Source organism: Podarcis melisellensis, assembly GCF_964234715.1.
Source record: "Podarcis melisellensis genome assembly, chromosome: 2".
In the NCBI taxonomy this organism is placed as follows: domain Eukaryota; kingdom Metazoa; phylum Chordata; class Lepidosauria; order Squamata; family Lacertidae; genus Podarcis; species Podarcis melisellensis.
In genome coordinates, this window is record NC_138529.1 from 45,031,197 (window position 1) to 45,046,492 (window position 15,296).

The 15,296-nt window shown below is 42.8% G+C and overlaps 1 protein-coding gene across 1 annotated transcript in view; it reads right to left on the bottom strand.

Annotated features, from left to right (window-relative positions):
• The window catches only part of LOC309363104 (uncharacterized protein), a 148,924-nt gene extending 141,850 nt beyond the window's left edge, over positions 1-7,074 (bottom strand). Inside the window, exon 1 of the mRNA XM_081899165.1 lies at positions 6,558-7,074. Within this exon, the coding sequence (XP_081755291.1) occupies positions 6,558-6,739 (182 nt within the window). The 5' untranslated portion in view covers positions 6,740-7,074. The remainder of the gene's footprint in view (positions 1-6,557) is intronic.
• Between the last annotated feature and the right edge of the window lie 8,222 nt (positions 7,075-15,296).

A 15,296-nucleotide genomic window follows, 5' to 3' on the forward strand; every position in this document is an offset into this window, starting at 1 on the left:
AACCCAGTTCTACCTGGGTTCTGGGCTGTTTTGGACATATTAGAGGGAGTCTTTAGAGCAAAACTACTGAGGATTTATTTAAATGAAGTAAATTAAGAATAAAAGCATCAACAATAAAAGCGTATATAAAAAACAGTTTCAATTGCAATACAGAAATGAACTGGAATATAAAACAAATACCGTAAATTCCGGCGTATGAGGCGACTTTTTAACTCCGAAAAAGAGGTTTAAAAATCAGGGGTCACCTTATACGCCAGATATCCACCCCCCGCCGGTGCTGCGGTGGCTCCGAAGCAGCAGCGGCAGGCTCCACTCCACACCGGGAGAGAGCGGCCTGGCGCGGAAGCCGGCCACTGCTGCTTTGGAAGCAGCAACAGGGGCAGCAGGCTGCGCTCCACTCTGGGCTGCTTTCTCCCGGCACGGAGCCTGCCCCTCGCGCTGCTTCAGAAGCAGCAGCAAGGTTGGTGGGCTCTGCTCCGTGCCAGGCTGCCTTCTCCCAGTGCGGAGCTGCCCAGCGTATTAGGCAACTGGGCTTATAAGACGGAACCCCAAATTGCAGCTGCCAATTTGGGGGGGGGGGTCATCTAATATGCCCAGTCGCCTAATATGCCGGAATCTACAGTATCTACTTAAAAGGCTTTTAGGAGAAGGAAGGTCTTCAATAGGTACCAAAAATGGTAATGTTGATGGGTGCCTGCCCAGTATATACTAGGGGGAAGTTTCAATGTGTTAATTAGGCAGTATGTTAGACTTATGTTTTCAGTGCGTCAACTTTTTGCTTAATGGTTTTTATTTAAATAAAAACTGAGGAGCAGGGGAGAATGGGGTCTAGGCTGCATGCAGGGTGAACTAACTCTTTTCAACTATTAGTCAATGGGAGAGGAGCTTTTATTGGTGCCATATATACATACATGTAAACCATTGCCTAATTTGTCCGGGGGGGGGGAATCTAGGAACTGACTTCTTTGGTCTCCATAATCTTAATTTCCCAGTTATGGGTTGCCCACCCCCACTTACACCTATTGCACTTCATCTCTAATTGCTTGATCAGTTAGTGCTTGAGAAAGGCAACTGTGTGTATGAAAACTTTTTTATTTGAGGTGATATGAAAGTGCAATGCTTAACATGTAATGGATAGTACACACAGGCAAGCCCTCACTGGGTGCTGAAGTCATTAATCAGTGAAGATGAATGTGTAAGGTAAAGGGACCCCTGACCATTAGGTCCAGTCATGACCGACTCTCGGGTTGCGGCACTCATCTCTCTTTATTGGTCGAAGGAGTCGGCATACAACTTCCGGGTCATGTGGCCAGCATGACTAAGCTGCTTCTGGTGAACCAGAGCAGCGCATGGAAATGCCGTTTACCTTCCCGCTGGAGTGGTACCTATTTATCTACTTGCACTTTGACGTCCTTTCAAACTGCTAGGTTGGCAGGAGCAGGGACCGAGCAACGGAAGCTCACCCCGTCGCGGGGATTCGAACCACGACCTTCTGTTTGGCAAGCCCTAGGCTCTGTAGTTTAACCCACAGCGCCACCCGCGTCCCTATGCATGGGTGTACCTACACTCAAATCCCCAGTGACTGCAGTATAACCCAGGTTTACCTGACTTGCTCTGGCTAATGTTAGATATGTGCACCACTGTTTTTCAATACAGTCTTTTATATTGGTGCCAGCATTTTTGTGTGGTGTATGGAGATGTCAATGAGTCTTTTGCCTTTCCGTTTGTGGCAAAAAGTGGTATTTTTAGTTTTTTTATATATAAAAAAAACCGAGTGTAGTAATTTATCATGGAATATTATGTGCACCCTTGGGGATGGGGCTGAATGCCTGGTCCTGCAGCCCCACTGCTCATCCTAGAGTACTGTGATGTTGTGGTCTAAGCCACTGAGCCTTGGGCTTGCCGATCAGAAGGTTGGTGATTTGAATCCACACAACAGTGGTGAGCTCCCGTTGTTCTGTCCCACCTCCTGCCAACCTACCGGTTCAAAAGTATTCCAGTGCAAGTAGATAAATAGGTACTGCTGTGGTGGGAAGGTAAATGGCATTTCTGTACGCTCTGGTTTTCATCACGGTGTTCTGTTGCACCAGAAGCGGTTTAGTCATGCTGCCCCCATGACCTGGAAAGCTGTTTGTGGACAAACACTGGCTCCCTCGGCCTGAAAGTGAGATGAGTGTTGCAACCCCATAGTCGCCTTTGACTAAACCATCCAGGGGATCTTTTACCTTACCTTTACTTTTATGTGTATCAGGAAAAAGCATGCCTCTCCACATGTTCTCACCACTTACATGTGAGGTATGTGTGAGAGTCACAATGGAGTACAGACTTAAAAGCAGTACATAGAACACACCACTTAGAAATGGGAAGTTAATTATCTAAGGATGTTTAGGAGGGGGCTCTAGGCAACATGGTATGGCTCATATAGAGTACCATCTCTTCTATTTGATATTTAGTTCACTAGCAAACAGCAGTAAATGTAATTATGCTGTTCCTTATGGTAGTGATTTTCCAAAAACATGCACATCTGCTACGATAAAGCAATCTGCCAGCTCTGGGGAAATATCACTTAGGAAAACATGTAGTGCACAAAAAGCAATTTCCAGCAAAGTTGTTTGCTAAACTAAAGCCAACATGATGGAGCTAAGAAAGCTGTAGATGAGAAACCCAAGCAGCAACAAGATCCTGCGTATCTTGGGACACGGCTAGTACCACTCTAAGCCGGAGTTTGAAATGCCACATTGAAATCTATAGTAAACAGTTCTGAGTGCAGAAATGCTAGAAAAGCTGATGTAACACATATATACATTTAAGCTACTGGGATATCATTACAGGGTCAATGCAGTGTATAACTGGCACCATATATAAAGGATTAACAGCAAGCTGATCTATTGGGGTACTTTATTAGAAACGGACTGCAAATTAAACATTGAGTATCTAGCTTTTCCCCTATGGGAACAGGCTAGTATTAAAAAAGCACTACCTATCATTATATGTCATTAATTGCTGTGAGGTTTGGGGGTTTTTTTGTTGCAGTTTTTGGTATAGTGTTTTCCTTAGAACTATTATTGTGAGAGCTCTGCCACTTTCTAGGCAAACATTGGACAAAGTCTATATTGCTCAATGTCTAAGATAAACAAGATCCTAAAAGGGAAAGACTTGTGTGGGGTTGATGAACGGAAATAGCATGCAATGATCAACAAGCAGCAGCTGAAAATATGTAGTCAGTGATGGAGAACCTGTGGTCCAGAGAATGCGTGCAGCCCATGTTCTAATTTTATGTAGTGCTCTGTATCCTTGCTGTCTAGACACACAAATTGGAGTCACTTCCTTTTTTTCCACATCATGTGTATAGGTGAGGAAGAGAGAAAAAGAGAATGAAAGAGCTGCTCCACAGTGAGAGGGGAAGTCTTGCAGTGAGCCTTATTGTGGTATGGGGAGCTCGGAGGGAGAAAAGGAGGCCTTGCAAGAGAGAAGGGAGAAAACAGACAGCCAAATGGAAGGAAGGGGGAAACACCTTCTGACAGTTCCAGCCTGTGTTAATTGAGGGAGAGAGAAAAATAAGGAAAGCCAAAATGGATGGTTAAATGGAGATTGGATGGAGAGGTGTGGCACTGCCATAGCTACAGTGGGGGCAGCGGGGGCTAGCCAGGGGTCTTGCCTCAGGTGAAGCCTCATAAAGAGAGGGTAAATCGGGAATTCTTCTCTGGCTTGGAATTCAGTACTCATAATGCTCACCAAAACTAATCTGCAATCCACAAATCCAAGCCCTGTATTGATATTTTGTTGGCATCTATGCAAAAAGTATGCTCAACAATGATAATAATAATACAGCATTTCTAGGTATAGTTGAAAATATGTGTGCTAGTTTACCTCTTGGCTTCTCTAACTCTAGTGGTATATAATAAATGGATTAATAATGGTTTAAGCTGTGAGTAGTGGGTGAGCGATATCTAAGGGTAATGAACTGAAAGATGCAAAAAGTAAAATAAAAAACCAGTACACCCATTGACTCACTATGTTTAATTAATGCATTTTATTATTCTTTATCATTTCGTCAATATCAAAACTTGATGAGGCTGCTTATTTTCATGAAAATATCAGTTCATCTTTATTTGCCTAACATCTGACTTAAGGGCATCAGTACCATCAGAATCACTACTAAGTAGAGATCAAGAAGGCTGGAATGGATGTTAAGTGAACTGCTGGAGGATGAGAATGGGAACTCAATACTGTAATGGGAAAGATTATACCATGTTAAGATCCGAAGACTTATAATATTTTTTGTCCAGTTCTTCAGATTTGGAGTTGGTTTATAAAGGATAATGGCAAGTTTATTTTGCGAAGGGGGTGGGTAATCAACCAATTAAAATAAAAAAAATACATACATTCTAGGATTAAATCAAGTCATACAGGGAAGCAAAGACGGCTTCAGCACATACATGCTGAAGAAAGGAACAGAATAAAATTTTGTGGAAGGGTGAGGTGGATAGTGTTAACCAGTGTGATGTAGTGGTTAAGAGCAGTGGACTTGTAATCTGGTGAACCGGGTTCGATTCCCCGCTCCTCCACATGCAGCTGCTGGGTGACCTTGGGCCAGTCACACTTCTCTGAAGTCTCTTAGCCCCACTCACCTCACAGAGTGTTTGTTGTGGGGGAGGAAGGGAAAGGCGATTGTTAGCCGCTTTGAGACTCCTTAGGGTAGTGATAAAGCGGGATATCAAATCCAAACTCCTCCTCTTCTTTCTGAGGATAAAGTGGAAGGGATACGTGAGAAATGACTGCCAGCATAGCATTTTCACCGGCTGAGAGTTCATTTCAGGGTGCAAGCCAGAATGCTGGGTTCAGGTGTGGGGAGCTCTTTCCTGCTCATGGGCCACATTTCCCCATGGAAAAGCTTCTGGAACACACATACAAGAGGCGTGGAGCCAGAGGGAAAAGAGGGGAAAGCAATGGCTGATATTAACCTCTGATATTAACCTCTGTATAGCAGGCTACATTCCATCTGGAATGCCTAGAGTGAAACATTAGGGTGAAATCTGCCGTTTCCAAAAACTCAACTCTTCTCAAACTTTTGTGGGTGAGCTGAGAGTTTGTTTGGACCCTCAGTGAGAACCCAGAGGCTGAAAAGGAGGGTGTGTGAGCAGGAAAATGAATTGACACTGATTTATAGTATTGGTAACTTTGTATCAATGTAACATTTTTATATGTAATGTGTATTTTTGTAATGTTTTAAGTTTTCCTGATACTTCAGTCTTCTGTCCACCGCTTAGAGATATTTTTAAATATATTAAATGGTATAGAAATTAAGTAATCAATGAAGATTCATAACGCAGAACACCCCTTATGTGCTTAGGCAATCTTAACTTGGTTTGAAGCATGATCACTGCAGTGTCATATATTGATTATATCTATATATTAAGCATCTATATATATGCTTGAGATTGACATACATATATATATATATATATATATGCAGGTTTTGGTGTCCTCGGGTGTCTTCCCGTGTAAAAGTTGGAGTGTCTAGGCGACGTTTCGACGAGGTCTCACTCGTCATCTTCAGGCTGGTGCTTTCGGCTTCTTGTTACTGGAACAGAGCAGGATCTCAGTGTTTGAGTTCCTATAAATACTGTTGAGGGGGTGTGGTGTATAGCCTCCAATGTTCTGGGCAGAGAGGAAGTTCCCAGGCTAGTGTGCCTTTTCTTCTTTTGTTCCTTAATTACTTGAGGGATATCTTGAGTGATTTCTTGAGTGATATCCTGAGTACCACTTAGGTGGGTCATTAGGTGTGGATTAGTTGCTAAAGTCTTTGTGTCTTGACCTCTTGAACTTTGTGAAGAGTTTTTCTGAGAAGATGGCTGTACTGCACTTAGTTGTGCTCTGGCTTGGCTTCGTGTATAGGGGCGAGCTGTGGTTTTGTGGCCTGTGTCAGCCAGATCTGTGTAGGGATTGCAGGGGGGTGCAGCATCCGGAGGTGCCACCATGGTTTGGCTACTGGATGGTGTCTGTAATTTATCTGTGGAGAGGGTCTGGGTTTGGGTCTGGTGTGGTTGATTGGTGATGGCGTTCTGTGTGCCTCTGGATCTGGTGTCAGTTTTTGTGGGGAGGGCTAATTTCCAGATGTCTGGCAAGCGGGATGTGTCGTCACGCTTGTTCATGTTGTGAGGGTGTTTCTCTATCTCGATGGCTTCCATGATTATTCTCTTGTGGTGATGTTCCATGTTAAAGAGCAATTTGGAATCTGCAAAATTAATTTCGTGTCCTGTTTCTTTCATGTGTTGGAAAAGAGAGGAAGTTTTTTCTTCTTTTTTGACGGCATTCTTGTGTTCTGCGATACGTGCATTTATTCGTCTGTTTGTTTGTCCAATGTACGTGGCTGGGCAGACTTTGCAGGGTATTTCATAGACCCCTTGGTTTTCCAACTGGATTTTATCCTTGGGGTTTCTGAGGATATTGGCTATTTTTTGGTTGGTGCAAAAGGCTGTTTTGATATTGTGTTTATGGAGGATTTTGCTAATTTTATCTGTAGTGCCCTTGATATAAGGAAGTCTATGAAATACCCTGCAAAGTCTGCCCAGCCACGTACATTGGACAAACAAACAGACGAATAAATGCACGTATCGCAGAACACAAGAATGCCGTCAAAAAAGAAGAAAAAACTTCCTCTCTTTTCCAACACATGAAAGAAACAGGACACGAAATTAATTTTGCAGATTCCAAATTGCTCTTTAACATGGAACATCACCACAAGAGAATAATCATGGAAGCCATCGAGATAGAGAAACACCCTCACAACATGAACAAGCGTGACGACACATCCCGCTTGCCAGACATCTGGAAATTAGCCCTCCCCACAAAAACTGACACCAGATCCAGAGGCACACAGAACGCCATCACCAATCAACCACACCAGACCCAAACCCAGACCCTCTCCACAGATAAATTACAGACACCATCCAGTAGCCAAACCATGGTGGCACCTCCGGATGCTGCACCCCCCTGCAATCCCTACACAGATCTGGCTGACACAGGCCACAAAACCACAGCTCGCCCCTATACACGAAGCCAAGCCAGAGCACAACTAAGTGCAGTACAGCCATCTTCTCAGAAAAACTCTTCACAAAGTTCAAGAGGTCAAGACACAAAGACTTTAGCAACTAATCCACACCTAATGACCCACCTAAGTGGTACTCAGGATATCACTCAAGAAATCACTCAAGATATCCCTCAAGTAATTAAGGAACAAAAGAAGAAAAGGCACACTAGCCTGGGAACTTCCTCTCTGCCCAGAACATTGGAGGCTATACACCACACCCCCTCAACAGTATTTATAGGAACTCAAACACTGAGATCCTGCTCTGTTCCAGTAACAAGAAGCCGAAAGCACCAGCCTGAAGATGACGAGTGAGACCTCGTCGAAACGTCGCCTAGACACTCCAACTTTTACACGGGAAGACACCCGAGGACACCAAAACCTGCATTCCTGTACCCGTGAAAATCTACGAAAGCATATATATATATATATATATATATATATATATATATATATATATGTATGTATGTATATGTAAGTCTAACAATGCTCTATAGTTGCTGATAGGACTGATACAGGTGCTACTTTTACTGTGTTTCTTTCCCCCACATTTTGATTTGATTGAATGTTCCTGATTTGTGTAATCATTACATGATGTAAAATTATCTAAATGGCAGCATGTAAATTGCAATTCATTGATTGGCAGATGGCCATTACTGGCCATTCAGAGGGCATAGATTTGAACAATCACTTTGTGCTTTTCTTCAGTAATGGTGCAGTGAATGTGTCAATTATCTACTCCTGCGATTCTAATGTTTCCATCCTGATTGGCTGCTGCATTCTGAACTATCAGAGGTACTTGCCAAGAAGAAATCTGCTATCTCAGCTTTTGCTCTTTGCAATAAAAGACCCTTTTTTGGGGGGGAGTAGAGATTTCTATTTTTTAAAAAAACAACAACCAAGTGTTTGCCTAGAAATGATTTTTAAAGTAAATGTAGCTTTGTATTTTTATTAAGAAATGTATTATAGTTTACTTTCATATGTTGATACCTTTGGCTGTATCAGACTGTCCTATTCTGAGTCCTATATTTTTTAACCAAAAAGGCAATATACATGAATGATATTCAGCACAATAGCATGTATATATATGTGGATATAGCATGAGCCATTGGCTTAGCAAACAGCAATGTGAATGCGCACCCTGGCCCATGGTTTCAGAAAAAATACACTTTTATTATATTAGATTTAGATACTGTCCCTCAACAAAAGATCTCAGAGTGGTTCACCAGATAAAAACACAGGATAAAAGCACAAATAAATAGTTAAAACAGAAAGAACAAAGCAGTACTACTCCCCCCCCCATTCATTCAGTTTGTACACACACACACACGACATACGCGACGTTTCTGTTATAAATTCATAGTAAATCAACCATACATTGGATTTACACCAGTCCACTTTTATTTTACTCCATGAAGGAAGGAATATCAGAGGGGGATGGTTTGATACAGGATGGCCATAATCCCTTAACCATACCAGCACATACAAAGGAGCCCTACCCAGTTGGCATGGCAACCTTGATGGTCCCAGACAGAAGACCATCCAGGTCACAAAGGACTTGCATATGGGAGTGGATTCAACATGGACTGGAACAAAGGACAATGATCAGATCTTCCCTCTGGGGGCAGGAAACTGCCAACTCCCTTTTGTCCTCTGGAAATGACTCATGGGGAGGGGGAGAGGAGGAACCAGCCAGGTGACAAAATACTCAGGTTACCTCCACAACTCCTTCCTCAACCCCTCCTTTTTTGTGATGTAGTTGTGATGTAGTCTTATGGGTGTAGTTTGGGGGATTAGTAACTAGTAAAAGTTGGGGTCTTCTTTTGTTCTGGACATCCATTTTGCTTCATCTTGTTGTGGGTGGGAGTCCTGTCGTGACAGTATTCAATAAAGGCCAAGCCTACAGGCTGCTGTTTTGCTCCAAGTTATCCTGGTTGGTGTCTTTGTTTTTGTCCAAGGGAGCCCTCGGATTTTTCCGTTAACACGCCTCCCCCCCAAAAAACCCCCCAACACATTTAAAAGGCTGTAGAATATTTCATCAGCCTGGTTGAAGAGCAACATTTTTGCCTGGTACCTAAAGATATGTAACAAAGATGCCAGACAAACCTCCCTGGGGAGAGCATCCCACAATTGGGGAGCCACTGCAGAAAAGGCCCATTCTCATGTTGCCACCTTCTGGACCTCAAGTGGAAGAGAAACATGAAGAAGGGCCTCAGATGGTGATCACCATGTCTCGGTTGGTTTATATGTGGAGAGGCGGTGCTTGAGGTATAGCTGTCCTGAGGCGTTGTTTTGGAGCTCCTCTCTTCTCCAAGTGGTAGGAAGTTGTAAGCGTTGTCTTTTTCCTTGCTTAGTTTCCTAGTGATAAGGTTCCTCTGGTATTCCAGGTTGGGATAGAGAAATAAGCAGTCACCCACCTTGTGCTAATCTCTAATGCAAAGGTGGCTCCTTGCCACCCAGTTTCAAAACTCAAAAAATATGTCCCTCTTGCTGGCAGCATTTCAATCCCACCCCCCACCCCTTTTCTTCCAGGCTCCACCAGAACAGTTGATATATCTAGTGGCTTGTGTCTGCCATCCATTAAAAGATGTCTGCTCATTAAAGGCAAATCTTTCACTTTGAATTTAAATAATAGTCTAGAATAGTGAATTGTCATTCTCTCTGCATGATCATAATGGTACTTAACTCTGGTGATTAACGGTAATTAGCACTAGTGACAATTCACGCTGGAATGTACATCCTATTGAGATCTTAACAAAGTGTCGCCATTTGTCCTACCTCAGGTGTACATTCATGGGTATGTTCTGATGCATCAATTAAGCATCCTCTCTGCTTAATTTGCACATCTGGCTGATATCAATCTTAAAGTTCAGAGAAGTTCAGCAGAACAACATCAGTATCAGAAAATCAAACATGGTGGATTATTTTGGCATTTTGAATGATACGTTATGATCACCCGCCTCCTTTAAAATACATCCCATCTCCTTTTACACACTTTGTAGGCTGTACCAAAAACAAAACAAAGCCATCCACTAGGAAATAGAAAAGGGTGCATGAAAGCTTAATGAACCTCTGACCTGCAAGGCAGATCGCAGAGAGCACACAAGCTAAATCTCTGGTGCTTCAATGCAGGTTCACGGTGTACAGCTTCGGTTTGAAAGCCTAAGCTTGGCAGCTTACATTCAGTGATTTCTTGTGAGCCTCCTGCCTGCAGTCCTGCACATTACTCAGGTGTCAAAAGTGACTCTAAGCTTTGCTGTCCCTCTTAGGAAAAGACTTTGCTTTCTGAAGTTGCATCCCTGGCTAGTCCATCAGATTTATATCATCCAATAACCCCTGAAGCTACAGTGACAAAGTTGCCACGTTTCCTTAAAAAAGAAATGCTCTTTTTGGGAAGAGAGCAATGCTTTAAAATCCTTTTTAAATCCTCAAGTTTGGGGTTAGTCAAAGAGAATGCAGGATGGCTTAAATAATGTATGGTCAGTAGCCTCCGTGGACATTATTTCAAGCACATCATTTTCCTGTAACTCCAGAACAATATTTATTGATATTTTAGAGATGTGTAAAGGCTAGAAACTCTGCCTATTTTTCTGCTAATTTATTCCCTCGCTGAGCTCTTTTCCCTAGCAAGCCAACTGAATGAGAAGGACGTGTTCCATACCAAAGGTGGAAATTCTGCTTTAGGGAAAGGTAGATTCCAAATGGTCAGCTCTGAAATGCTCTTGGAGAGAAATTAAACTGTGATTTGTATGACTAGGCTTCCTCTCCTAAAGCTACCATCAGATCACAAAGAGCATAGAGCAAAGTAAATAAGAAAGTCACATTTAAGGAAGGAAGGTAGGAAGGTAGGAATGAAGGAAAGGCATATACAATAGCCTGAAAGTTATTTGGATAGGTTTTTAAAATCCCTTTATTGTTTGAATGAGTTCTTGTAGTGGTTGCATTTTATTACATTCTGCTTCTATTAGAGCCCCTATTCAAGCTGCATATTTGCACGGGAACTTGCACCATGTTCCTTTTTTATTTTAATTTGCAGAGATGTCTCACTGCATTCAGAAATCTTCCACGTTGCAATAAGTAATCCAGCACATATCTACAAATTATTTGCTAGTGCACATGGAATTATTATTTCCTTCATTACTAATCTGGCCCTCAAGTCACATCCTATATTACTCTGCCTGGAAATACTGAAGATGTGTTTAATACACAGATTGTATAAATATGTATGCCACTCTGTATCACTTTTCCTAAGCCTTTTTCTACTAATGAGTAATTATCTATGTGATTAATCTAATTAAGCGTTTCTTCCTATGGTTTCAGTTTTAGACCTTTCTTGAAATAATGAGTTGTCTCCTGTATAAAACTTTAAAAAAGAAGACCTGACTGGCAAAGTAACTCTTCATACCCACCCTTTTTTATTACACCAGTTACATAGGCATAGGCAAACTCAGCCCTCCAGATGTTTTGGGACTACAACTCCCATCATCCCTTACTACTGGTCCTGTTAGCTAGGGATGATTGGAGTTGTAGTCCTAAAACATCTGAAGGGCCAAGTTTGCCTATGCCTGAGTTACATGATTAAAGAACAACTCAGAAAAATTGAGACCGAGTCACCCTTGATTTTTCCTGGGAAAGTCTTAAAACCAAAACACCTTCATCTGTGCTTTCAGCAGTGAAATAGTGGAGATATGATAGCCATTCCTACAAAGCAGTTGCAAGGTCAAATACACAAATAATTAAGCACACAATGGAAGTACAAGATCAGTAGGTCATAGCTGAATTGTTGGATACTAGCCCCTTTCACAAAAGATTATAGGGATACTCACCTGAGCTAGGAAATTTTCACCCAGAGCCATACACTTAAGTACTATCTTGCTGAAATGGTCCTAGGCAAAGCTTTTAAAGACAGTCCTTGAGGCACACCTTTCATGTTACTTTCTTCACACCACTGATTTTTGAGATAATCATCCATGCATTTATTTCATCACGACTAAAAAAACTAGGGTAATCTTCTGTGTCTTGATTTTCCATCTAATCTAGCAGAAAAGCTATGGAGGCGAGGTTAGGAACAGTAACACGCCTACTTTAAATGTGTGGGATGTTAAGGGAATATCATACCTACTTTTGTGAACTAGGCTAGCTGCTGGCAAGGGCTGTAATATGGCCCATGTCCTGCATTCATTGCTGACTTAGAAGCTACCTCTATTTATACAAACTGAACTGTAAAATGAAAACACACTAGCTGTCCATGTTCTTGCTGAAGTCGAGCATTATTTCCCATCTGATCCGAAGACGGAATAAACTGGAATACTGATTTCAGTGAGATTTACCTCCAGTTTAAATGTGCATGGAATTGCACCTTTTAATTTTGTAGGTTTAGTGGGAGAAAATATGCTGAAATCATTCTAATTGAAATCAATAGGACTTGAGTATATTTAACTTGGCCTGAATCACACCCACTTTATTTAGATCATATATGGCAACTCAGATAATCTGTTTTTGGCTGCAAAAAAGTAGCCTGTGCAACCTATCCTATTCTCCTGCTTCACCTACCTGTTGTGACTTGCTGGTGATATCCTGCTTGTTATTCACAGTCTCTCTTCAGCTGAGTGAGTGAAGATATAAGAGAGGGCATAATTGACAGCTGGCCCCCTGATTATGGATTTTCTTGCCAATTGACATTTGCTTGTCCTTCACCTTGGCCTCATTTATGTGCGAGGTGGAAAGCTTTTTACCCAGACCTTTGTAATGGGTGGGAAGACAGGGACCTTCAGTCCTTGCAGCTGCCTCATGGGAAGAGTTGCTGTGATCACTAGGCCTACACTGTTGTGGTTTGTTTGAATAAAGAGTTAAACTTATCTGACACTGGGTGTTTTATTGCTGACCTGCTCCTGACTCCTGACACAAAGGCTACTAAACAAACTTCTTAAGGAGCAAATCCCATTGAACAATGACTTAGTTCTAAGTACATAAGGAGAGAATTGCACTGCCAGGCCCACTGAAGTTAGTTTTCAAAGGAAGACACAGCTTTTCTGGAATGGGAGTTGGAAGATAAGCTTGTATATCTATAATCTATCTATATATTTTTCTTTTATAAAGCCTATCTAGCGTTCTGATGGACTGTCATTTCAAATGTCAGGTTTCAGTTTAGTAAAGTTTAAGAAAAGAAAAGAAATAATCACAAAGCCATGTACAAATAACGAATAGTAGCCAATGCAGTAACATTGAAAGCATTAAAAACAATCAGAATTCATAATAATCAAACTTTCAAGCACAGAAACAATCAGAGTAAACTAAATGGATTTTTCAGCTCACCTTGTCATCTTGGTAGCCAAATGTCAAGGCACTTCCCAGCAAAAAGAATGCATCAGGGGCGCCAACTATAAGGGGCTTGGTGCCCGACCAACCACCAAAACTTTGTTGTGGGTGATCAGCACCCACACCACAGAGCCCCAAAGCAACTTCCGGTCCCTCACAAAGCACCAGAGGCCACGTCTAAGGCCTCGTGAGACCTCAGAAAGCATCTCCAAGGCCATGTGAGATCTCGGAGATGCTTTCTGAGGTCTCACGAGGTCTTCCGGTGGCACTGAAAGTCAGGTTCTGAGGCCAGGGCAAGCGTGTGAAGTCATGATGTCACACGCACTGGGCACCCATAACCTGGGGCCCAAATCTGCTCCCCTGGAATGCACTCAACAGATACTGAAGTATTTATTGTTATATATAACATTCACAGTCACTTCTACAGCTCTGGATATCTACATAAACCAGGTCCATACTATATGGCAGGGTTACGAGATGTCCCCGCTTCCCGGGGACAGTCCCTGGATTTGTAAATCTGTCCCCAGACAAAATCCGACCCCAGAATGTCCCCAGATTTGCAAATCTGTCCCCAGGAAACGTGGCAGTGGCAGCCTCAGCAGCCTGGAGCCAGCCTGTTAGTACAGTTGGCTCTGGCTGGCTTCAGGAGCTGCTCACTGCTGTGGCGCCCACCATTTTTCCTGCACCATGGCAGCAGGCAGTGAGCAGCTCCTGAAGCCAGCCAGAGCCAACTGCACTACCAGGCTGGCCCCTCCTGGGCAACGGCCACATGCCTGTGACTCCCGAGCCTCCCCTGATCTGTCAAAATAAAGCGGGATTGGGGAAGGCTCAGGGGTCACGGGCACGGGGCATGCCGTTGCCCATTCTCTGTGCATTTATGTTTCACAGTGTGCAAAAGAAGGGCTTTGCACCTTTATACAATATGTGTGCTTGGGCCCAGGGTCTTTTGCCTCACCATCCCCACTACTGACTCCCTGTTGATACTCAGCTTCAAAAAAGAAAAGAAAAGTGTCCCTGGATTCATTGAAAAATATCTGGTAACCATGCTCTATGGAGCAGCTGCAGCAACAGGGGACCACTGCCCCTCCACTCTCGTCCCAACAGGCTGTCTGCATGTAGCTGGAGACTGTGCCTGTGTGGAAACTTCCTTTGCTCCTCTCTCTCCAATTCCCTCCTAATTCTGTGAGACAGTGGCACAGGGGAGGGGTTGGGGAAGCACCTGGTCCTTCACCTGCCTCTTTGTCCTCTTCTTCTGACCCACCCTCCAGCTCTGAAGTTTCCCTGCCTCTGATTCTTACCTCCTGGTTGGTACAGTGCTTCTCAAAACCACTGCCCCTCTCTCCCAAGTCAGACTCCAGCCCTCCTGCCTCTGGTGTGCAGGCCAGTCCCTGACACCCAATTTGCATCATGCAGGAAATGCTGCAATGGAAAAAAGGTCTTCAACACCTGCTTGAGAATATAAAGGGATTGAGCTAGCTTGATCTCTTGTGCAAATGAAGCCACTACCAAAAGACCATGTTACAGATGAGAAAATTGCAAACACTGTATACCTCTATGCATGGGCCTTTTCTCGACTGTACTTTGGGGATCAGACAGAATTATCCCTCAATACCAATCTGTCCTTCAAGTTACTCTTAATACTATACTGTTACAAAGAAAATAAAAGGCATTTTGCTGGTCTTGGTTGTGAATATTTTATCATGAAATTTCTGTCTATGGTAGCAACTGCAATTTATGTTGCAGCCTTGTGCACATCTGGAAGTAAGTCTCACTGAATATAGTGAGGCTTATTATTAAGTAAAGCTGCATAAAATTACACTGTCTGTTTTTCATGCAAAAAATATGCTATTAAACTCTTCCTAATACAGCAGATACCCAAAGCACGCAG